Raw genomic sequence first — 26294 nt, 5'->3', positions numbered from 1 at the left:
GCCACCCTGCCTTGGTGGGAAATGGCCGATGTGTAATAAAAAAAAGGTATGAAGAAAACGCTTAGAATATCATTAGTTAGATGCTTTAAGTGTTAGCATGTGACTCTAGCAAGAACTAATTATCTTGCGTATCAGCATGGGATGTGAGAATATAAATAATTATTAGTCTTGGTGTATTAACATGAGATCCTCTCCTGTTCTTTCCTGACGCTGTGTAACCCTGTTGTGATTCATATCTTGAAGGGTGGGTGCCTCTCTGGGATCTGGTAGGGATGCCACTTGCCCAGTAGGTACTTGCCTAAGAACCCAGAGTCTTTCATTATAGATGATGGAGATATATCCCTTTCGTTCGATTTTTTTTTTATACTGCCAATGACATGGAGGGAATTGTGAATATCGATTTAGGTTTATGTAACATGAGTGTGAATTGGCCACAGTGTAAAGTGGATACAGTGAGGAACAAAATATTTGTAGATCGCTAAGTTACTAGACTGTTCTAGCTCTTTTTTAATATGTTAACCATGGGATGCAATATATACACTTAGCGAGTCTTCTTCAGGCTCCAATAACATCAGTATCGTCAATAATTTGTCTTCTCAAAATTGAACTACATTATACACTCAAGTATCTGTGTAGATTTACTGAGGTTATATGTATTAAGGCATAATTATGTTGGTAACAGGAAAATTATAATGACAAAAACTGTTCAAACTGTTTTGTATTTAAAGATTGGAAGGGTTTCCGAAAACGTAATTATGTTGTGCTGCTATTTAAAAAAAAGTAAACAGTAACATGATATGGCGGGAAGACATGGCAGCTTATGTTACGGCGGAAAAATATAACCAAATCTTCTGGAGTGATGGGAAGAACATTGTGGGTGAGAGCCTAATCAAACAGTGACTGAAAAAATACTTTTCTATTCCATTATAAATATGGTACGAGTTGCGGATATTGAGTTTTATTAAAACAATTTCAGTTTTAATAAAACTAATGCAACTGCAGTGCTGGAAATTGTATTTACACCTCTGACATTATTATTTGGGAATTAGCGTAGGTTGTGGGAAGGTGGGAGGCATCTCAGGGTCATTAGGAACAGTGACGAGGATAATGTTTCTTATTTGGATTAAGATGCCACCATTATTAATTTTAATCATCTACTTTAAGATACGATGTTCGTCTTTGCATATCCTTATGTTTTATTTACGGGTTTGTATTAATTTTCGCAAATTTCATAGTGTAACTACATTCATATTGCTGAAATTCCCTCTGCAGCTAGGATTTCGTATTTATCTTAAGTATATAGTTTTCGTTATGAATAAATTATTAATGTGTTCGAGATTTGTCATTCTTTTGCAAACTAATACATCGAGGCTACATAATTTTCTACCATTGTATCTCTTAAACTGATGTTTCTGGTTTAGGTATACCTTTTTTTCATTAGTACATTCTTAGTGCGAAGCTAGGTCACACTACGAAGGTAGTAGGGTTAACAGGGAATAATACACTAGATAGATCCGATTAGTGTAGTATTCATAACTAATATCCACCCTTACCAGCAGTAAGAACTCTACACCATACTAGGTGAAGAATTCTTGTTGTGGGTATGGCGGATAGTGTTACATAGTGTTGAAGTGCGTGGGAACTTGAGGGGTTGGCAGCATGTGATGCATGTGTGGTTACTGTAGTATGGTGGTGTAAATTGTGACGATTGAGGGCAGCATGGAGAATGTACTTAAGGTGGTTGTTGTGTGTGTGTTAGCCGGACACCCCACCCCCCACCCCATGCCCACCAATCCCACACCCAGACACCAACGTTATTGGATTTTTTGGATTTTGCCGCGGAAGTGGCTAGTTTATTGTGCACCCCCATATCCATCCTATGGAGGGTAGTGCAGCAGCATGTGGAAACAAAAGGCCTAGGAATTAGGCCCCAAATGAGTTTACAGAAATACATCTGGGTTTGTATCTACAGTTCGCTTATCTGTTGAAGGCAATTTTAGGAAATATACTTAATACATCTGGTATCTTATTTTCATTAATAAGATATCGTGACATAGTGCACTTCAGTGAGAATGTTCGGTTTTACAACCGAATTTTCCCCGGGTCGATTGCCAGGTCCTGCGAAATATATATATGGACATATTTCCTTATACCCATGCTGACTGTTCATCTTCCAGTACAAAAATAGGCATCTTGGTGTTATTTGATTACTCTGGGTCGAATTGCTTAGAATATACAGCAGTATTACTGAACTCTACGGCTGCTACTGCTTCTTTCTCAGATTCTTTGTTGTTTTATTGTTGTTCTTCTCATTTTCTTAAGTTTGTCGAATAAACATTGTGCGCACCCTCAATGGCAAGATGGAGGGAGGGTTACCTGAAGACGATTTCTGGGTTACTGCCTTCCTACTAGATCAGGCCTCCCGATTGATGGCCGGAACAACCAGGCTAGTGGAACTAACTTGGAGAACTTATCAAGTTCCCTCTTGAAGTCAGCTAGGGGGTCTGTTGGTAATTCCCCTTAAGTATAAAGGGAGGGAATTAAAAAGTCTTGGTCCCTTTACACTTTTGAGTTATCATTTTAGGGTCCGTTTTTCATTGGAGGGATTTTACACCGTCTGCCGAGCCTCTTCTTTCGTGAGGAGTATTTTCGGTATATAAATTTGTGACCGATCCCTTTAGAATTTTCCAGGTGTAAATTATGAATTATCATTCTCGTCCACGTTCACGGAATACAGTTCAAGCGGCTTCAGGCGTTCCCAATAATTTAGGTACTTGACTGAATGTATAGGGGCAGTCAAGGTATCTATATATAGTCTTCATTTCTACGATTTTGCTAGCTACAATAGGGGCTATTAGTGTGTGGCGTCTCTTGTTTCGATTGTTGTGCTATAGCAACATGTGATCCTTGAACGTAAGCTCTTCTGTTATTATAGCCTCTAAGGCCCTCACATTCCTCTTAACGCTATACTGAGTGGCTTAGGTTTGCTTTAGATTCTGTTCAAGATTTTTAATTCATCGATTTTTCAGTAGAGGAGTAATGGAATAACTCCTCTCCCCTTCCTTATTTTGAATCCAAATCTCTACTGAGTAGATGAACTGGAATCGAGTTAATTTGCTTCAAGTTGAAAGAAAGATATTAAATTCGACACTGGCAAGTATTCTTCTCGAGGGTGGACGACTATAGGTAAGGTTATCGTTCGAGAATTAAAAAAGGTTTAGGGGGTATATAGACAACGCATTGAAGTTTTTATTGGTAAAGCGATTCACCCACGAATTGGCTTATTAAGTACAAGTATTTGGCAGAGCCCACCCTCTCGTGGGTAAAACATTGTACTAATAAACACTTGACTGCATTGTCTGTTTACCACTTGTCAGCGTTGTTTTGTTTTTTCTTAGCATATAGAAAATGTGTGGGTAATGGGAGGTTTTCATTTATATCAGAAAGTGGAGAACAACAACTTTAGAATCAAGAAGATTCAACTTGACTCGGAATTTCTTAAAACTTATTCTGATGATGGATGATGATACATCCAAAACGTTAATAATAAAGAAATTGGATGTCCACTAAGATGGTGTTTGTCACAGCCTTGGTAATACGTTGTACATTGAAGATTTGTTTCCCTTGTACGAACCTTATGAGTCAAGAGCTTCTCTCTGAAATAAATATATGTTCACCTAGCAGTTAGTAAGTGCCTGTGTACTGGAGCTAGGCTTTGAGATGAGCTAAGGTAAGATAGCAACTTAGCTTGTATGTTGAACTGTGTAAAAATGTAACCGAAGGAGAAGTGGTATTTACCTAAAATCATTCAGATTCAGTTTGTATATATGTAAAAATGCATGCAAGATTCATTTTCTTAATGTGTCTCTCGCGGGTGTATATTTCAGCTCATACATTTGCCTGAATTTCATGTGTGTGTTTTAGAGGTCACTACTGGCCAGTGATGATTCTGTTAATTATTGTTGTGGTTGCATGCCATGCCTTGCTCACCCGGTGTCTCCCTCTTGCTCTGCTTCAGATAATTGGCCTTCTAGACGTCTTCACACCGTCCACCTCCTACGAGGACTTCCAAGACGTGTGAGTATTAGTGGAGAACGCTGGGTGGAGGACGCTGGGGGGGGCTCTTCAGGTTAATGTGTGCAGTGTTGCCGGGTTGATGGACAAAGTTGTGTGAGCGTAGTACATTGTTGATTTAGTTATCGCCGTTGCAACTGAATAGTATGTGAAGACTTATAGATTGGAACAAATAAGACACTTAAATCCAGTATGGAAAGTTTTATGAACAACAAGCTTGTAAACCAGGTGAAATGTTAACATCTTTCCATTCTCTGTATAAATGCCGTATATGTTCCGACGATGCGCGTACGCACGCTTTGAAATGACAGGACGACGCTACCCACATATTACGCGTCAGCGAATCATGCATTGTAATAGTTGAGTTAAGGAACCACGTCTTGCAATGCAAAAGGTCTAATTTCACCTCCATTTTGTGCGATAGTTTTGACCTGTTTCAGCTCCAATATTCTGAATTTTATTCTTTATGCCTTGTTGAGAGGAACTCATATTTTTTTTTTTTTGTATACATAGTTTTCGAGTTGTACTCTGTAAACTGGAGTATTCAACACTGACATCATTTTAAGGCTGGCATATTACAGATATGGAGAATTTCCACTAACTTTCACTGCCCTCATCATTTCAAGCACACAAATTATGGGTACGCCTAAAAGACTTTTTGCCGCACTTCTTGGAGAGAGAGAGAGAAGGGGGGGGGGGAGCGAGGGAGGGAGGGAGAGAAGAGAGAATGAGAATCATATTTTACACCTGAAAAATACTGAAAGGTCTGGCTTCAGTTCCCCTCACTGAAATAAATCCTTATAAAATTGAGAGGCACGGTAAAGTAGTTCCTTGGTATGCAGCAACCATCTAAGGAGGTCCCCCCCCTCTCTCTCTCTCCCTCCCTCCCTCTCCTCCCTCCCTCCCTCTCTCCCCTCCCTCCCTCCCTCCCTCTCCCCCTCCCTCCCTTCCTCTCTCCCTCCCTCTCTCCCTCTCTATCTCCCTCCCTATCTCCCTCCCTCTCTCCCTCAATCTCTCCCTCCCTCTCTCCCTCCCTCTCTCCCTCCCTCCCTCTCCCTCCCTCTCCCTCCCTCCCTCCCTCCCTCCCTCTCCCTCCCTCCCTCTCTCCCTCCCTCTCTTCCTCCCTCTCTCCCTCCCTCTCTTCCTCCCTCTCTCCCTCCCTTCCCTCCCTCTCCCTCCCTCCCTCCCTCCCTCTCCCTCCCTCTCTCCCTCTCTCAACTTGTCATATGTGCTGGTGGGGCTGCACCTACCCACCTGTAGGGTTTCTTTGGCTTCGCAACATTAAGTATGTGCGTCTAGCAAGTTTCCCATCTTAATTTCTGTATAATTTTATATTGATTTAACGTTCATAATTTCTCTGTTCCTTCTGCCATTTTTTTTTTTTTAAGCAGGTGTACTAGTGCGCTTTCTGCATGCGGCTTCAGTGCCTCTCCGAGTGTTAAGACGTAGCTACTCTGATTCACTAACCAGTTAAGTCAGTCACGTAGGAATGAGTCAGGTAGGTTCTCCTAGGTTGGCACCAAAGACTACTGATGTACAGACCTCCACCAGCACACTGATTGGTCAAATATCATTACATTAGCGGTAAGACACATGCGCAACATCTAGGTTATCTGCATTATGAAGACTTTGCATCAGGTAGTGGCTTTTTCAGTGTAATATGGAGCTATTTTACTTCAGAAGGTGAAAGGTGCGGTAAGCATTCCCTCTGATCAAATACTGGGCCGCGATAAGCGAACGGAGGATCGAGCCTCAAGCACTGTTTGTGGTGAACAACCCACACGCATTTAGCTCTTTAAATAAATAAATAATTTATAAATATGTAAATGAAACTTGGAGGGCGGAATGGTGATATATTCCTATGTCAAGGGAAAGGTAGAAAAACTCGGGACATGAGTTAGGCAAACAAGTCTCTCTGATTAACGTATTTACCTCTTAAACAATCCAAGTAATATAATAATGTATGTCTTCTAGAAATATTGAGGTATCAGGTCTTTGCTAATTGTTTTAATGGATGGTATCCATCCCTTCTCTCGCCCCTCCTCGCTTGAATGAATCTTAAGTTTGGTGTAAACCTTGTGGTCAGCTGTTTATAGTGACTGTCTCGCGCAAGAATATATCTCAGCAGCAACACCAGACCGCAGCGGTTTTTTTTTTTATGTGCAACAAAATTAAATACAAGTGGAGTGTGCGGCTAGCCTGCTTTCTCTGAGAGTTACATGGTAAGAACAAAAGCTGTCTTCCTGAGTATGATGTACCTTTACCATACCTTTGATGGGTTCCGAGAGTTTTTCTACTCCCGGAACCCGGCCATTGGCCAGGCTCGTCGGATGCTTGCCTGGTCAGTCAGGCTGGTTGATTTGGTACCTGGTGAAGATACTTATCCAGTTTCCTCTCAGACACTTCTACACTTGTCTCAGACGATGAATAATCTGGGACCACGGATGGATGAGAGCAAGATGGATGATCACTCACACCCACTAACCTGGCCTCATTTACCAGTTTATTAAAGTGTCGTGCGTTTTTAAGTAGTTTAGGTTACATAAACTTATAAAAATATATTTACCAACATATAAACAATTTAAAAAAAAAGCAGTAGCGAACCTGTAAAAATGGTGGCTGAGAATCACGAGGAAACTTTCAAGTCTAAGAGTATAGCTAGTTCGAATATGGGATTCCCCCCCCCATCCCCTCCACACACCCTCAGCCATGGACTCACCTACGCCCGCGCCCAGCCACTGACTCACCTACGCCCGCGCCCAGCCACTGACTCACCTACGCCCGCGCCCAACCACTGACCTACGCCCGCGTCCAGCCACTGACTCACCTACGCCCGCGCCCAGCCACTGACTCACCTACGCCCGCGCCCAGCCACTGACTCACCTACGCCCGCGCCCAGCCACTGACTCACCTACGCCCGCGCCCAACCACTGACCTACGCCCGCGCCCAGCCACTGACTCACCTACGCCCGCGCCCAGCCACTGACTCACCTACGCCCGCGCCCAGCCACTGACTCACCTACGCCCGCGCCCAGCCACTGACTCACCTACGCCCGCGCCCAGCCACTGACTCACCTACGCCCGCGCCCAGCCACTGACTCACCTACGCCCGCGCCCAGCCACTGACTCACCTACGCCCGCGCCCAGCCACTGACTCACCTACGCCCGCGCCCAGCCACTGACTCACCTACTCCCGCTCCAAGACACTCGCTCACCTACTCCCGCGCCCAGCCACTGACTCACCTACGCCCGCGTCCAGCCACTGACTCACCTACGCCCGCGCCCAGCCACTGACTCACCTACGCCCGCGCCCAGCCACTGACTCACCTACGCCCGCGTCCAGCCACTGACTCACCTACGCCCGCGTCCAGCCACTGACTCACCTACGCCCGCGCCCAGCCACTGACTCACCTACGCCCGCGCCCAGCCACTGACTCACCTACGCCCGCGCCCAGCCACTGACTCACCTACGCCCGCGCCCAGCCACTGACTCACCTACGCCCGCGCCCAGCCACTGGCTCACCTACTCCCGCACCAGCTGACTCGGAGGGAGCGTCTCTGTCTTTGGGTAAAAACTTAACTAACGCATTCATTAACGTTTCTCGATCATGCTCGCAGGATCGTGTATTGCATCTGCACAGCTTATTTGTAGCATACAAGTTCCTAAAGTTGTTAGATTGAAAGCCTATCGACTACACGTGGGTTAAGGTTGCGAGTCACCTATATGCTAGGTAAAAGGACACAAGTGCAACTAATGCGACATTTTATTGTGGCATTAGTCACACTCGTGTCTTTTTATTTAACATATCGGTAATTCTACCAATATTATTTCAAGTCAACTGTACACCAAGAACCCCCTCTAAGGTCTACAATGTGGATTAATGTGAAGTGAAAAATGGGGCTAAGTTCTTGGGTATGGGCAGGCTGAAGTGGAATATTGCTGGGGGGGGGGGTCGCCGGTCCCCTCAGCAAAGTACAAATTGGTTATTCTTTAGCAAGCTGGATATTGATGTAATTGTTCCTACACGTGGGGCTTTCATGCTACTGCTAGTGAGTACAATTGATTCAGAATTGATCAGACGTCGGCGTTGTAAGAGGGAAGTGATGGAGGGGAGGGGGCAGACTTTAAATTAACACCTGAAGTTGACATTGCGTGTAGATGTGGTCGATAGTTAGGAGGGTTGTTTTTAACCAATTTCCGTCATCCCGCACTGCACCGTCACATGGCAAGCTAGCTAGCTTTTGATCCCACTACGTAACTCCAGCACAAAGAGTAGTGGTCAACTGAGTTAAATCGGAGACTGCCATAGTGAAGAGCTCTGTTCCACAAGGCACAGTACTCGCACCCATCCTGTTCCTCATCCTCATATCAGACATAGATATAACCCACAGTACCGTATCATCTCTTGCAGATGATACTAGGATCTACATGATGCTGTCATCTATTGAGGACGCGGTTAACCTCCAAGAAGATATAAACAAAGTTTTCCAGTGGGCAACGGAAAACTGATGTTCAATGAGGACAAATTCCAACTACTCCGTTGTGGAAAACTGGAGGGGATAATAACTAGAACAGAGTACACTACAAACTCTGACCATACAATAGAGCGGAAAAATAATGTAAGGGACCTTGGAGTAGTAATGTCTGAGGATCTCACTTTCAAGGATCACAACAGTGCCACGATCACAAGTGCAATCAAAAGAGGTGAGAGTCATCTTATGAATCAGTATATTGACATTAAGAGGGACGTTAAAAAGGGGGTAAGAAAAGCTAAACGGGACTATGAAGTTAAAGTTGCCAGGGATTCGAAAACTAACCCAAAAAGTTTTTTCCAGGTGTATAGAACAAAAGTTAGAGATAAGATAGGTCCCCTTAAAAATAACTATGGGCATCTTACTGACATAGAGAACGAAATGTGCTCGATTTTAAAAAATTATTTTCTCTCGGTTTTTACACAGGAAGACACTAACAATATCCCAATAATTAATTTTTATCGTGGGCCTGAAGAAGATAAATTATGTAACATCACAATCACTAGTGAAATGGTTATGAAACAAATAGACCGACTGAAACAAAAGTCGCCGGGACCTGATGAGCTTTTTTCAAGGGTTCTTAAGGAATGTAAAATGGAACTCTGTGAACCATTAACTAATATTTTTAATTTATCTCTTCAAACAGGTATAGTGTCTGATATGTGGAAGATGGCTAATGTAATTCCTATTTTTAAATCAGGGGATAAGTCGTTACCGTCAGAAGCCATCTGGATAAGCATAATCTGATTAATGATACTCAGCATGGATTCACGAGAGGCCGTTCTTGTCTATCTAATTTATTAACTTTTTTCAGTAAAGCTTTTGAGGCTGTTGATCACGATAAAGAATATGATATTATTTACTTAGATTTTAGTAAGGCTTTTGATAGAGTTCCGCACCATAGACTGTTAAAGAAAGTGGCAGCTCATGGCATTCAGGGAAAAGTGCTCTCATGGATCGAGTCATGGCTCACAGACAGGAAGCAAAGTGTCCATAAATGGGGTTAAATCCGAGTGGGGATCTGTAACAAGTGGCTTTCCACAGGGATCAGTCTTGAGTCCGGTGTAGTTTATAATATATATCAATGATCTTGATGAGGGAATTACTAGTGAAATGAGCAAATTCGCCGATGACACAAAGATAGGTAGGATAATTGATTCAAACGTAGATATCAGGGAACTTCAGGAGGATTTAGACAAACTCAATACCTGGTCAGAAAAGTGGCAGATGTAGTTCAATGTAGATAAATGCAAGAGTCTGAAGCTCGGGAGTGTCCACAACCCTAGTACTTAAAGTTAAATAATGTAGAACTTAGCCATACAAATTGCGAAAAGGACTTGGGGGTTATGGTTAGCAGCAATCTTAAACCAAGACAACCTATCGGCATTTTATACCATTTTAATGTTCAAGACAGCAATGCCTAAGCGTACGTAATAAGGCAAATAGGACCTGCCTCGTATGGGCCAGTAGGCCTTCTGCAGTGTTCCTACATTCCTATGTTCTTATTACTGGGATTTATATCAAGAAGTGACTCAAGAAATCGTAATGACACGATTGCAAACAAACCATACCCCCGGCCGGGATTGAACCCGTGGTCATAGAGTCTCAAAACTCCAGCCCGTCGCGTTAGCCACTAGACCAGCTAGCCACAATAAGATTCATCCAACTAGGTATATTTCTACACCATAGGAAGGTTAGCACAGGCACCACTGTGACCACAAATGCAAGTTTTTACAGACGAATCTCCAGCTAGCGTGGCCGTGACGAACTCTAGCTCAAGTCCCTTCACTGCCGTCAACATGACTCAAGAAATCGTAATGACACGATTGCAAACAAACCATACCCCCGGCCGGGATTGAACCCGCGGTCATAGAGTCTCAAAACTCCAGCCCGTCGCGTTAGCCACTAGACCAGCTAGCCACAATAAGATTTATCCAACTAGGTATATTTCTACACCATAGGAAGGTTAGCACAGGCACCACTGTGACCACAAATGCAAGTTTTTACAGACGAATCTCCAGCTAGCGTGGCCGTGACGAACTCTAGCTCAAGTCCCTTCACTGCCGTCAACATGACTCAAGAAATCGTAATGACACGATTGCAAACAAACCATACCCCCGGCCGGGATTGAACCCGCGGTCATAGTCTCAAAACTCCAGCCCGTCGCGTTAGCCACTAGACCAGCTAGCCACAATAAGATTCATCCAACTAGGTATATTTCTACACCATAGGAAGGTTAGCACAGGCACCACTGTGACCACAAATGCAAGTTTTTTACAGACGAGACCCTTGATGTTGGTGAGGGGCTCTTGATTTAGGGAATTGGATCTGTGCTCCAGTTCCCCAAATTAAGCCTGAATGCCTTCCACATCCCCCCCCCCAGGCGCTGTATAATCCTCCGGGTTTAGCGCTTCCCCCTTGATTGTAATAATAATAATACAGACGAGACTCTATGACCGCGGGTTCAATCCCGGCCGGGGGTATTGTTTGTTTGCAATCGTGTCATTACGATTTCTTGAGTCATGTTGACGGCAGTGAAGGGACTTGAGCTAGAGTTCGTCACGGCCACGCTAGCTGGAGATTCGTCTGTAAAAACTTGCATTTGTGGTCACAGTGGTGCCTGTGCTAACCTTCCTATGGTGTAGAAATATACCTAGTTGGATGAATCTTATTGTGGCTAGCTGGTCTAGTGGCTAACGCGACGGGCTGGAGTTTTGAGACTCTATGACCGCGGGTTCAATCCCGGCCGGGGCTATGGTTTATATCAAGAAGTGTAAGCAACAGAAGTCCAGAGGTTATACTGCAGCTTTATACATCATTAGTAAGGCCTCACCTAGATTATGCAGCTCAGTTCTGGTCTCCATATTACAGAATGGACATAAATTCGTTAGAAAACATTCAGCGTAGAATGACTAAATTAATACATAGCATTAGAAATCTTCCTTATGAAGAAAGATTGAAGACTCTTAAATTACATTCACTTGTTAGACGAAGAATGAGGGGAGACATGATCGAAGTGTATAAGTGGAAGATGGGTATTAATATAGGAGGTACACTGCAACAGGCCTTTTGACCTATACTAGGCAGGTCCTTGTCAGATCCAACCCACCAACAAAAATATTTAACTAACTCATTTTCAGTGCTACCCAAGCAATAAGCTTTGATAACCCATTTAACTAATGTGTTGGTGGCTGTGGGTGAAGATGGTGTGGGACTCAAGGCCATTGATAGGCTCAGGAGAGGGTGGGTGGCGTGAGTGTGGGTGTTAGTGTACGAGGTGGGCATACGTAAGCTTTACTAATTAGGGGTTGAGGAAGCTTGGTACAAGTGTAGGGATTGTGAGAGCAAGCTCAGTGGTGGGCTTGAAAATGTGCCTGCACGAACTGAACGTTGCCTATGGTTTTCTCTCCAAACTCTGGGTTATTTATGAAAAGACTTGCTTATAACTATTTCATCTAGGAACCTATTTTACTGCTGAATGAACAGGGGCAACAAGTGTATTATTATTATTATAATCAAGGGGGAAGCGCTAAACCCGGAGGATTATACAGCGCCTGGGGGGGGGGGATGTGGAAGGCATTCAGGCTTAATTCGGGGAACTGGAGCACAGATCCAATTCCCTAAATCAAGAGCCCCTCACCAACATCAAGGAACCTTCCTTGAGGGGGCTGGCAACAAGTGTAAGGAAAATTACCCATACGTCTTGATCAGTCCTTGAAAGGAATTTTGGTTCTTTCGCTAGTAAACTGAATGTTGTTTTACTGCTGAGTTGCAGGACCTTCCATACTTGATAACCCCTATTTGTCCCCTCTCACATTCACATCCCCTTCCCTTCAATCGTCCCTTGTTTCCTCTCCCTCTCCTCCTACACTTTGCGTTGTCTTCTGGACGGAGCAGCAAGCAGTATGCTTCCCTCAAGGTGCGTCTGTACCCTTCCCTCAACCAGTTTGCCCACGCTTATGCCTTGCTTATTGCAGGGTCGGGGAGGGGGGGGTTTGGGGTGAAGAGAGGAAATGGGATGGTCGAGGATTGTGAGGGAGGGGATGGTCCAGGATTGCGAGGGAGAGGAGGGTAGAGGATTGAGAGGTAGGGGAGGGTCGAGGATTGGGAGGGAAGGATGGGAAGTTTGAGGTTTGAGAAGAAGGGAGAGTCAAGGATTGGGGGAAAGGGAGGGAAGGGTCGAAGAATCAGAATTTATGGTCTTAGATTCTCGCGTCATCCTTCGTTGATGATAATAGTTATTATTGTTGTTATTATTATTTATGATAAATTTAGACACGTGTGCAACATCTGGGTATCTTTATTGCAGACATTTCGCCAACCAGTGGTCAGGTGAAGTAAGGTAGTCAAAAGATGAGGTAAGCAGTCATGGTAAGCAGAAATCTAATGCCAAGACAGCAGTGCCTTAGTGTGCGCAACAAGGCCAACAGATTACTTGGATTTATCTCAAGAAGTAAAGTAACAGAAGTCCAAAAGTTATTTTACAGCTCTATACATCACTAGTGAGGCCTCATTTAGATTATGCTGCTCAGTTTTGGTCCCCTTACTACAGGATGGATATAGACTCATTAGAGAACATACACAGAAGAATGACTAAAATGATTTACTGTGTAAGGAACCTCCCGTATGAAGATAGACTTGAAACCTTAAATCTCCACTCTCTGGAGAGGCGTAGAATGAGGGGAGATATCATTGAAGTGTGTAAGTGGATGACGGGCATAAACAAGGGAGATATTAATAAAGTACTGAGGATGTCAAACCAAGTAAGAACCAGTTTTGTAGATGAATGGTTCTTAGAACCGACATGTTGATAAATTAGACACATGTGCAACTCTTGGGTATCTTTATTGAGGAAACGTTTCGCCACACAGTGGCTTCATCAGTCCATACGTAGGAGAAACTCGAAGAACAGGAGGAGAATGAGGTAATCAGTCCCTCAACCTTGAGTCGATGTGTTCAGTCCATCAATCTTGAATAGAATACGGCATATGAGCGGAGAAGCAGCTTATAAACCGTATGGCAGGAGAGGTGCAGCAGTCATAGGTCGTGTCACATTTGTTCAGTGTGGAAGTAGGTCGTGCCCAAGAATTAGGCAAGCGAAGAATTCCTAAGTATTAAGATCCCAAGAAGTTGCAGTGTCTGACAGGTTTGTAGATGAATGGTTCTGAGAACCGACATGTTGATAACATGTTCCACATTGAACAAATGTGACACCACCTATGACTGCTGCACCTCTCCTGCCATACGGTTTATAAGCTGCTTCTCCGCTCATATGCCGTATTCTATTCAAGATTGATGGACTGAACACATCGACTCAAGGTTGAGGGACTGATTACCTCATTCTCCTCCTGTTCTTCGAGTTTCTCCTACGTATGGACTGAACATCAAAATGGTATACAATACCGACAGGTTGGTAGGTAAGACACATAGGCAACAGTTAGGCAACTTTATTCCGAAACGTTTCGCCTACACAGTAGGCTTCTTCAATCGAATACAGAAAGTAGGCAGGAACAGTAGAGATGTGAAGACGATGTAATCAGTCCATCACCCTTGAAGTCGTAGAATTTGAGGTTGTCAGTCCCTCGGCCTGGAGAAGTTCAGTTCCATAGTCAGACACTGCAACACATGGCCTCTTGGTACAGAAAACGCCTTAGACAACCCTTCCAAGTGAGAACTGTTGGATCTGAGAGGGACCTGACCTCTCAGTGGCTACATTCTCACTACTACTACTACTTCTACTCTGCACCTCTCCTTCCGACAGTATTTAAGTCTCCGCACTGTCGCTTGATCTTCAGATAGTTCCTGACTATGGAACTGAACTTCTCCAGGCCGAGGGACTGACAACCTCAAATTCTACGACTTCAAGGGTGATGGACTGATTACATCGTCTTCACATCTCTACTGTTCCTGCCTACTTTCTGTATTCGACTGAAGAAGCCTACTGTGTAGGCGAAACGTTTCGGAATAAAGTTGCCTAACTGTTGCCTATGTGTCTTGGTATAAACCTTGGTAATAAATACCGACAAGTTGGTTTAGAAAGACACGTAAGCAAACACTATAACATATTTATTAGAAAACGTTTCGGTCCTGGGACCTTGATCACTTCTAACATACAGAGGTAGAAAGACATTATATATATAGGCGGAGAGTGAGATGTGACGCACGTGACCTGAGGAAAGTCATAAGAACATAAGAATGGAGGAACACTGTAGAAGGCCTACTGGCCCATGCGAGGCAGGTCCTTATCAAAACAACCTCTGCCTATGATGAGGACCAGTAGACGATGAAATCATGTGACTCCTGTGTTGTTGGGTTGGTGCTGCTTAAGTATCATGTATGCCAATGTTTTTGAAATTTTGTAGTTTCCAGTGTTGCGTTCTATAGTGTCGGTGACGGTGATTAGTGAGGCTTCTAGGCACCGTCGGCGTCTGAGGTCTGGTTCGGTGAGAACGAGTTGTGCCTCGTTCCAGTTCATCAAATGCCCCGTGGAGTCTCTGTGGAGGACACAGGCGTACCTTACATCGTCTCTGTTAGAGGCATTTCGATGCTCATTCAGGCGGACTGCAAGATCTCTGCCTGTCTCGCCTACATATTTCTTGGGACAGAACCCACAGGGGATAGTGTAGACGCCTGCTGTAGAAGTTAGTGTGGGGCTGCGTTTAGTAGTGAGGTCTTTGATAGAGGATGTGTTTATGGTGGAAACGTTGATGTTACTCATAGCAAGTGCCCCAAAACAGTTCATAGTACTCCCATGTGGCGATGTTGCCACGAATACTCGCCGGGCACTTGCTATGAGTAACATCAACGTTTCCACCATAAACACATCCTCTATCAAAGACCTCACTACTAAACGCAGCCCCACACCTCTAACTTCTACAGCAGGCGTCTACACTATCCCCTGTGGGTTCTGTCCCAAGAAATATGTAGGCGAGACAGGCAGAGATCTTGCAGTCCGCCTGAATGAGCATCGAAATGCCTCTAACAGAGACGATGTAAGGTACGCCTGTGTCCTCCACAGAGACTCCACGGGGCATTTGATGAACTGGAACGAGGCACAACTCGTTCTCACCGAACCAGACCTCAGACGCCGACGGTGCCTAGAAGCCTCACTAATCACCGTCACCGACACTATAGAACGCAACACTGGAAACTACAAAATTTCAAAAAACATTGGCATACATGATACTTAAGCAGCACCAACCCAACAACACAGGAGTCACATGATTTCATCGTCTACCCGTCCTCATCATAGACAGAGGTTGTTTTGATAAGGACCTGCCTCGCATGGGCCAGTAGGCCTTCTACAGTGTTCCTCCATTCTTATGTTCTTATGACATTCCTCAGGTCACGTGCGTCACATCTCACTCTCCGCCTATATATATAATGTCTTTCTACCTCTGTATGTTAGAAGTGATCAAGGTCCCAGGACCGAAACGTTTTCTAATAAATATGTTATAGTGTTTGCTTACGTGTCTTTCTAAACCAACAAAGCGTTATATTGTCAGTAATTCTACCAACATGAGTGTTCAGTGGTCAGTCGTCACGTGAGGTCACAGACCCTGAGCTGCTTTGGGGATTAGCGTGGACGGTTACAAAGCATGGCTTGCTTCTGCAGTGTTTTAAAAACTGAGGTTGGAGAGTTGAAGGAGGAGGTCTTGCTTCTCCAGGAGGAGATTAGGAGGCTGAAGGTCCACCTCAATGGGCCTGGGAGAGAGTGTGAGGTGGTTGGAGATGTGGGGAATGAGGCTTCTAGCAGTGAGGTGCAGTCTGTCTCTCACTGTGAGGAGGCTGTAGGTGGGGAGGTAGCAACGGCTACCAGCAGTGAGGTGCAGCCCAGCACCTGCTACAAGTGGCGAGTTGTTCACAGTAATGGGAGGCGCATCAGAGTAAGGAAAGTTAAGAGTGAAGATCTGAAGGTAGGAAATCGCTTCTCTGTTCTCCAGGATGAATGTACTTCAGTGGCCAGTGAAGGTAAGGGTACTACTGCCCCTGCTAATGAAGGTAAGCGCATTCTTGTGGTTGGTGACTCTCAGGTAAGATATGTTGACCGTGCTTTTTGTAATAGGAATAAGAAGATGAGAGATAGTGTGTGCTTCCCTGGAGCTGGTGTTGGGGACATTGTCAACAGACTGGATAATATCATGTCAGGTAATGGGAACAAGCCCATTATCTGTCTCAGTGCTGGTGGAAATGATATTGGGAAGGGTAGGAGAGAAGAGCTGCTAGATAAGTACAGGTCAGCTATAGATTTCATTAAGTCTAAGGGAGGGATCCCAATCATATGTAGCATCTTGCCTAGAAGGGGAGTAGGAAATGAATGGTTGTCTAGGGCAATTGGTGTAAATTGCTGGCTAGACAGATACTGCAAGGAACTTGCAATCCCATTCATTGACAACTGGAACAACTTTTATGGCAAACATGATATGTATGCAAGGGATGGGGTACATCTCTTTGGGGCAGGGGTGGTAGCACTTGCAGACTCGATTGAGAACGCCATTGGTGAAATGCCTATGATTTTAAACTGATGGAAGATAGAGGTATGGGTGTGTGTGGGAAACAAGCAGGTTGCAACACTAGGGTTGGAAACAGTAAATGTATAAAAGGCATTCAGCATGAAGTTATAAATAAAGACAATAGAACAGGTCAGCAAACAAAGGGGGACAGCAGAGGGCAGCAAGGGACTAGCTCCCTTAAGGTTTACTATACTAATAGCAGGAGTGTTAGAAATAAGATAGATGAGCTAAGATTAATTGCAAGTGCAGGAAACATAGATATTATTGCTATAACAGAGACCTGGCTCAATCTGAAAGATAGAGAGATGCCCTCTGAATGTCACATACAAGGCTATAAATTATTCCACACTGACAGGGTCAACAGGAAAGGTGGTGGAGTAGCGATGTATGTCAGAGACAATTTAAATTGTTGTGTTAGACAAGATATTAAATTAGAAGCGTCAGCCACTGAATCTGTTTGGTTACAGCTTCTCGAGGGCCGAGAAAAACTAATTTTGGGTGTGATTTACAGGGCCCCAAATCTTGATAGGGAGTGCAGTAAACTTCTATGGGACGAAATTCGTAAGGCATCTACATACGAAAATGTTGTGCTAATGGGAGATTTCAACTATAGACAGATTGACTGGAGCAATTTGACAGGAAATTTAGAGTCGGGTGACTTTCTTGATACGATCCAGGATTGTTTTTTAAAACAGTTTGTGACAGAGCCAACTAGGGGAAATAACCTCCTTGACTTGGTTCTTGCCAGTAGGGAAACACTAATTAATAATCTTGAGGTTAATGATGAGCTTGGGGAGAGTGATCACAAATCACTCAGTTTTAACATATCATGGAATTCCCCTAATAATGGCAATCAAGTCTCCGTCCCTGACTTTCGCTTGGCTGATTTCATAGGACTGAAAAATTACTTAGGTGGGCTGAACTGGAATGACCTGACTAGGGGTCAGGTAGGTGGTGATGGTTGCCGATATGATGCTTTCCAGGGCATAGTTCTAGCTGCTCAGTCAAATTATGTTCCAAATAGGGAAATCAGATCAAACAAAAATGATCCTAAATGGATGAACAATAGATTAAAATATCTGATTGGTCAAAAGAGAGGCATATATAGGCAAATCAAAAGAGGAGAGGGGCAATTAAGAAATCGATATATTCAGTTAAAGAGAGAAATAAAAAAGGGAATTAGAAAAGCAAATAGAGATTATGAGGTTAAAGTTGCAAGAGAATCGAAGACTAACCCAAAAGGATTCTTTCAGGTATACAGAAGTAAGATCAGGGACAAGATAGGCCCACTCAAAAGTTCCTCGGGTCAGCTCACTGACAGTGATAAGGAAATGTGTAGAATTTTTAACACATACTTCCTCTCAGTTTTTACACAGGAGGATACCAGCGATATTCCAGTAATGATAAATTATGTAGAACAGGACGATAATAAACTGTGCACTATTAGGGTCACAAGTGACATGGTCCTTAGGCAAATAGATAAATTAAAACCTAACAAATCCCCAGGCCCTGATGAACTGTATGCAAGGGTTCTAAAGGAATGTAAAGAGGAGCTTAGCACACCTTTGGCTAATCTTTTCAACATATCACTACAAACTGGCATGGTGCCAGATAAGTGGAAAATGGCAAATGTGATACCTATTTTCAAAACAGGTGACAGGTCCTTAGCTTCGAACTATAGACCAGTAAGCCTAACCTCCATAGTGGGAAAATTTATGGAATCAATAATTGCCGAGGCAGTTCGTAGCCACCTTGAAAAGCATAAATTAATCAACGAATCTCAGCATGGTTTTACGAAGGGGCGTTCCTGCCTTACGAATTTATTAACTTTTTTCACTAAGGTATTTGAGGAGGTAGATCATGGTAATGAATATGATATTGTGTATATGGACTTCAGTAAGGCTTTTGACAGGGTCCCACATCAGAGACTATTGAGGAAAATTAAAGCACATGGAATAGGAGGAGAAATTTTTTCCTGGATAGAGGCATGGTTGACAAATAGGCAGCAGAGAGTTTGCATAAATGGGGAGAAATCAGAGTGGGGAAGCGTCACGAGCGGTGTTCCACAGGGGTCAGTGTTGGGCCCCCTGCTGTTCACAATCTACATAAACGACATAGATGAGGGCATAAAGAGCGACATCGGCAAGTTTGCCGATGACACCAAAATAGGCCGTCGAATTCATTCTGACGAGGACATTCGAGCACTCCAGGAAGATTTGAATAGACTGATGCAGTGGTCGGAGAAGTGGCAGATGCAGTTTAATATAGACAAATGCAAAGTTCTAAATGTTGGACAGGACAATAACCATGCCACATATAAACTAAATAATGTAGATCTTAATATTACGGATTGCGAAAAAGATTTAGGAGTTCTGGTTAGCAGTAATCTGAAACCAAGACAACAGTGCATAAGTGTTCGCAATAAAGCTAATAGAATCCTTGGCTTCATATCAAGAAGCATAAATAATAGGAGTCCTCAGGTTGTTCTTCAACTCTATACATCCTTGGTTAGGCCTCATTTAGATTATGCTGCACAGTTTTGGTCACCGTATTACAGAATGGATATAAATTCTCTGGAAAATGTACAAAGGAGGATGACAAAGATGATCCCATGTATCAGAAACCTTCCCTATGAGGATAGACTAAGGGCCCTGAAACTGCACTCTCTAGAAAGACGTAGAATTAGGGGGGATATGATTGAGGTGTATAAGTGGAAGACAGGAATAAATAAAGGGGATGTAAATAGTGTGCTGAAAATATCTAGCCTAGACAGGACTCGCAGCAATGGTTTTAAGTTGGAAAAATTCAGATTCAGGAGGGATATAGGAAAGTACTGGTTTGGTAATAGAGTTGTGGATGAGTGGAACAAACTCCCAAGTACCGTTATAGAGGCCAGAACGTTGTGTAGCTTTAAAAATAGGTTGGATAAATACATGAGTAGATGTGGGTGGGTGTGAGTTAGACCTGATAGCTTGTGCTAACAGGTCGGTTGCCGTGTTCCTCCCTTAAGTCAATGTGACCTGACCTGACTAGGTTGGGTGCATTGGCTTAAGCCGGTAGGAGACTTGGACCTGCCTCGCATGGGCCAGTAGGCCTTCTGCAGTGTTCCTTCGTTCTTATGTTCTATGTTCTTATGTCTTTCTAAACCTATGTGTCTTACCTACGTATGGACTGATGAAGCCACTGTGTGGCGAAACGTTTCCTCAATAAAGATACCCAAGAGTTGCACATGTGTCTAATTTATCAATCAAGTAAGAACCAGAAATAATGGATTTAAGTTGGATAAATTTAGATTTAGAAAGGACATAGGTAAGTACTGGTTTTCTAACAGAGTTGTAGATGCGTGGAACAGTCTTCCCAGTGGGGTGGTAGAGGCTAGGACCTTGGGTAGCTTTAAGAAGAGACTGGACAAATATATGAGTGGGAGGGGCTGAGCTGCTTTGGGGATTAGCGTGGACGGTTACAAAGCATGGCTTGCTTCTGCAGTGTTTTAAAAATTGAGGTTGGAGAGTTGAAGGAGGAGGTCTTGCTTCTCCAGGAGGAAAGTTAAGAGTGAAGATCTGAAGGTAGGAAATCGCTTCTCTGTTCTTCAGGATGAATGTACTTCAGTGGCCAGTGAAGGTAAGGGTACTACTGCCCCTGCTAATGGAGGTAAGCGCATTCTTGTGGTTGGTGACTCTCAGGTAAGATATATTGACCGTGCTTTTTGTAGTAGGAATAAGAAGATGAGAGATAGAGTGTGCTTCCCTGGAGCTGGTGTTGGGGACATTGTCAACAGGCTGGATAATATCATGTCAGGTAATGGGAACAAGCCCATTATCTGTCTCAGTGCTGGTGGAAATGATATTGGGAAGGGTAGGAGAGAAGAGCTGCTAGATAAGTACAGGTCAGCTATAGATTTCATTAAGTCTAAGGGAGGGATCCCAATCATATGTAGCATCTTGCCTAGAAGGGGAGTAGGAAATGAATGGTTGTCTAGGGCAATTGGTGTAAATTGCTGGCTAGACAGATACTGCAAGGAACTTGCAATCCCATTCATTGACAACTGGAACAACTTTTATGACAAACATGATATGTATGCAAGGGATGGGGTACATCTCTCTGGGGCAGGGGTGGTAGCACTTGCAGACTCGATTGAGAAGGCCATTGGTGAAATGCCTATGATTTTAAACTGATGGAAGATAGAGGTATGGGTGTGTGTGGGAAACAAGCAGGTTGCAACACTAGGGTTGGAAACAGTAAATGTATAAAAGGCATTCAGCATGAAGTTATAAATAAAGACAATAGATCAGGTCAGCAAAGGGGGACAGCAGAGGGCAGCAAGGGACTAGCTCCCTTAAGGTTTACTATACTAATAGCAGGAGTGTAAGAAATAAGATAGACGAGCTAAGATTAATTGCAAGTGCAGGAAACATAGATATTATTGCTATAACAGAGACCTGGCTCAATCTGAAAGAGAGATGCCCTCTGAATGTCACATACAAGGCTATAAATTATTCCACACTGACAGGGTCAACAGGAAAGGTGGTGGAGTAGCGATGTATGTCAGAGACAATTTAAATTGTTGTGTTAGACAAGATATTAAATTAGAAGCATCAGCCACTGAATCTGTTTGGTTACAGCTTCTCGAGGGCCGAGAAAAACTAATTTTGGGTGTGATTTACAGGGCCCCAAATCTTGATAGGGAGTGCAGTAAACTTCTATGGGACGAAATTCGTAAGGCATCTACATACGAAAATGTTGTGCTAATGGGAGATTTCAACTATAGACAGATTGACTGGAGCAATTTGACAGGAAATTTAGAGTCAGGTGACTTTCTTGATACGATCCAGGATTGTTTTTTAAAACAGTTTGTGACAGAGCCAACTAGGGGAAACAACCTCCTTGACTTGGTTCTTGCCAGTAGGGAAACACTAATTAATAATCTTGAGGTTAATGATGAGCTTGGGGAAAGTGATCACAAATCACTCAGTTTTAATATATCATGGAATTCCCCTAATAAAGGCAATCGAGTCTCTGTCCCTGACTTCCGCTTGGCTGATTTCATAGGACTGAAAGATTACTTAGGTGGGTTGAACTGGAATGACCTGACTAAGGGTCAGGTAGGTGGTGATGGTTGCCGATATGATGCTTTCCAGGGCATAGTTCTAGCTGCTCAGTCAAATTATGTTCCAAATAGGGAAATCAGATCAAACAAAAATGATCCTAAATGGATGAACAATAGATTAAAATATCTGATTGGTCAAAAGAGAGGCATATATAGGCAAATCAGAAGAGGAGAGGGGCAATTAAGAAATCGATATATTCAGTTAAAGAGAGAAATAAAAAAGGGAATTAGAAAAGCAAAAAGAGATTATGAGGTTAAAGTTGCAAGAGAATCGAAGACTAACCCAAAAGGATTCTTTCAGGTATACAGAAGTAAGATCAGGGACAAGATAGGCCCACTCAAAAGTTCCTCGGGTCAGCTCACTGACAGTGATAAGGAAATGTGTAGAATTTTTAACACATACTTCCTCTCAGTTTTTACACAGGAGGATACCAGCGATATTCCAGTAATGATAAATTATGTAGAACAGAAAGATAATAAACTGTGCACGATTAGGGTCACAAGTGACATGGTCCTTAGGCAAATAGATAAATTAAAACCTAACAAATTCCCTGGCCCTGATGAACTGTATGCAAGGGTTCTAAAGGAATGTAAAGAGGAGCTTAGCACACCTTTGGCTAATCTTTTCAACATATCACTACAAACTGGCATAGTGCCAGATAAGTGGGAAATGGCAAATGTGATACCTATTTTCAAAGCAGGTGACAGGTCCTTAGCTTCGAACTATAGACCAATAAGCCTAACCTCCATAGTGGGAAAATTTATGGAATCAATAATTGCTGAGGCAGTTCGTAGCCACCTTGAAAAGCATAAATTAATCAACGAATCTCAGCATGGTTTTACAAAGGGGCGTTCCTGCCTTACGAATTTATTAACTTTTTTCACTAAGGTATTTGAGGAGGTAGATCATGGTAATGAATATGATTTTGTGTATATGGACTTCAGTAAGGCTTTTGACAGGGTCCCACATCAGAGACTATTGAGGAAAATTAAAGCACATGGAATAGGAGGAGAAATTTTTTCCTGGATAGAGGCATGGCTGACAAATAGGAAGCAGAGAGTTTGCATAAATGGGGAGAAATCAGAGTGGGGAAGCGTCACGAGCGGTGTTCCACAGGGGTCAGTGTTGGGCCCCCTGCTGTTCACAATCTACATAAACGACATAGATGAGGGCATAAAGAGCGACATCGGCAAGTTTGCCGATGACACCAAAATAGGCCGTCGAATTCATTCTGACGAGGACATTCGAGCACTCCAGGAAGATTTGAATAGACTGATGCAGTGGTCGGAGAAGTGGCAGATGCAGTTTAATATAGACAAATGCAAAGTTCTAAATGTTGGACAGGACAATAACCATGCCACATATAAACTAAATAATGTAGATCTTAATATTACGGATTGCGAAAAAGATTTAGGAGTTCTGGTTAGCAGTAATCTGAAACCAAGACAACAGTGCATAAGTGTTCGCAATAAAGCTAATAGAATCCTTGGCTTCATATCAAGAAGCATAAATAATAGGAGTCCTCAGGTTGTTCTTCAACTCTATACATCCTTGGTTAGGCCTCATTTAGATTATGCTGCACAGTTTTGGTCACCGTATTACAGAATGGATATAAATTCTCTGGAAAATGTACAAAGGAGGATGACAAAGTTGATCCCATGTATCAGAAACCTTCCCTATGAGGATAGACGAAGGGCCCTGAATCTGCACTCTCTGGAAAGACGTAGAATTAGGGGGGATATGATTGAGGTGTATAAATGGAAGACAGGAATAAATAAAGGGGATGTAAATAGCGTGCTGAAAATATCTAGCCTAGACAGGACTCGCAGCAATGGTTTTAAGTTGGAAAAATTCAGATTCAGGAAGGATATAGGAAAGTACTGGTTTGGTAATAGAGTTGTGGATGAGTGGAACAAACTCCCGAGTACAGTTATAGAGGCCAGAACGTTGTGTAGCTTTAAATATAGGTTGGATAAATACATGAGTGGATGTGGGTGGGTATCTTGGTACAGACCATCAACTTCGACAACCTCTACTAGTGAGAACGGCGGGGTTTGAGAAGGACCTGCCCTCCCAAAGCAACCTACGTCTCACCTCCTGTCACTATATAAGGCTCCATCCTGTCACTTCAACTTCATATTGTTTCAGACAACGGAACAATGCTCTTCTCCAGACTGAAGGACTGACCACCTCAAAACTTTAAGGGTGATGGACTGATTACATCGTCTTCAAGTATCTTCTGCTTCTATCAACTTTTCTGTACTCGACTGAAGAAGCCTACTGTGTAGGCGAAACGTTTCGAAATAAAGATACCTAACTGTTGCATATGTGTCTTACCTAACAATCTGTCGGTATTTTATACCATTTTAATGTTCAGCAGTTATTTTGTTGATATGCACCTCAGAAAATGTGCTCGGTATTATACTCACCCCAAGATCCTTTTCCTTAAGCGAGGTTTGCAGTCTTTGGCCCCCCTAGCCTGTGTGTGTGTGTGTGTGTGTGTGTGTGTGTGTGTGTGTGTGTGTGTGTGTACTCACCTAATTGTAGTTTCAGGAGTCGATACTCAGCTCCAGGCCCCGCCTCTTCACTGAACGCTACTAGGTCTTCTCTCTCCCTGCTCCATGAGCTTTATCATACGCGCGCGTGTGTGTGTGTGTGTGTGTGTGTGTGTGTGTGTGTGTGTGTGTGTGTGTGTGTGTGTGTGTGTGTGTGTACTCACCTATTTGTGGTTGCAGGGGTCGAATCATAGCTTCTGGCCCCGCCTCTTCACTGATCGCTACTAGGTCCTCTCTCTTCCTGCCCTCTTTATCAAACCTCGTCTTAAAACTATGTATGGTTCCCGCCTCCACTACGTCACTTTCTAGGCTATTCCACTTCCTGATTTCTCTATTACTGAGGAAATACTTCCTAACATCTCTGGCTCATAGGAGTCTTCACCTTCCATTTGTGACCCCTTGTTTCTGTGTCCCATCTCTGGAACATCTTGTCTTTGTCCACCTTGTCAATTCCTCGCAGTATTTTATATGTCGTTATCATGTCTCCCCTATCCATCCTGTCCTCCACTGTCGTTAGGCCGATTTCCCTTAACCTTTCTTCGTAGGACAGGCCCCTTAGCTCTGGGACTAGTCTTTGCACTCTAATTTCTTGACGTGCTTGACCAGGTGTGAATTCCAAACTGGTGCTGCATACTCCAATATGGGCCTGACGTACATGGTGTACAGAGTCTTCAACGATTCCTTACTGCCAGGCGCCCATATGCTGCAGCAGTTATCTGTTTGATGTGCGCCTCAGATGCGTTCGGTATTATACTCCATGATCTTTTTCCTTGAATGAGGTTTGCAGTTTTGGACACCTAGACTATGCTGTTTCTTCGGTCTTTGCCCTTCCCCGATCTTCTTGACTTTGTATTTGGCGGGGTTAAATTCATGGAGCCAGTTGCTGGACCAGGCTTGTAGCCTGTCCAGCAACTGGCTCCATGATTTAATTCTCCGATTTAATTCTCCTCATGAATTTCACATCTGCAAACAGGGACGCTTCTGAGTCTATCCCTTCCGGCATGTCATTCACGTATACCAAAAACAGCACAGGTCCTAGGACTGACCCTTGTGGAACCCCGCTCGTCACAGGCGCCCATTCTGACACCTCATCACGTACCATAACTCGTTGTTCCCTCCCTGTCAGGTATTCTCTGACCCACTGCAGTGCTCTTCCTGTTATACGCGCCTGATCCTCTAGTTTCTGCACTAATCTCTTGTGAGGAACTGTGTCGAAGGCCTTCTTGCAGTCCAAGAAAATGTAATAAACCCACCCAACTCTCTCGTGTCTTACTTCTGTAACTTTGTAATAAAACTCGAGAAGGTTTGTGACACAGGATTTGCCTTCCATGAATCCGTGCTGGTTGTCGTTTATAATCTTCTTCCGTTGCAGGTGCTCCACCACTCTCCTCCTGATAATCTTCTCCATGACTTTGTGTACTATACACGTCAGTGACACTGGTCTGTAATTTAGTGCCTCTTTTCTGTCTCCTTTTTTAAACATGGGGACTACATTTGCTGTCTTCCATACC

General features: G+C 43.5%; 2 protein-coding genes across 4 annotated transcripts in view; both read left to right on the top strand.

Annotated features, from left to right (window-relative positions):
- LOC138852929 (sorbitol dehydrogenase-like) overlaps positions 1-26294 on the top strand; it is a 614649-nt gene that overhangs the window by 55716 nt on the left and 532639 nt on the right. The window lies entirely within an intron of this gene.
- LOC128688114 (mitogen-activated protein kinase 14) overlaps positions 1-26294 on the top strand; it is a 214308-nt gene that overhangs the window by 58480 nt on the left and 129534 nt on the right. For all 3 annotated transcript variants that reach the window (XM_070086606.1, XM_070086605.1, XM_070086604.1), the window contains exon 3: positions 4019-4077. In XM_070086606.1, coding sequence (XP_069942707.1) covers positions 4019-4077 — 59 coding nt within the window. The remainder of the gene's footprint in view (positions 1-4018; positions 4078-26294) is intronic.

The sequence above is a fragment of the Cherax quadricarinatus genome, chromosome 19 (assembly GCF_038502225.1).
Source record: "Cherax quadricarinatus isolate ZL_2023a chromosome 19, ASM3850222v1, whole genome shotgun sequence".
NCBI lineage: Eukaryota > Metazoa > Arthropoda > Malacostraca > Decapoda > Parastacidae > Cherax > Cherax quadricarinatus.
This window is presented reverse-complemented; position numbering and strand designations above follow the sequence as displayed.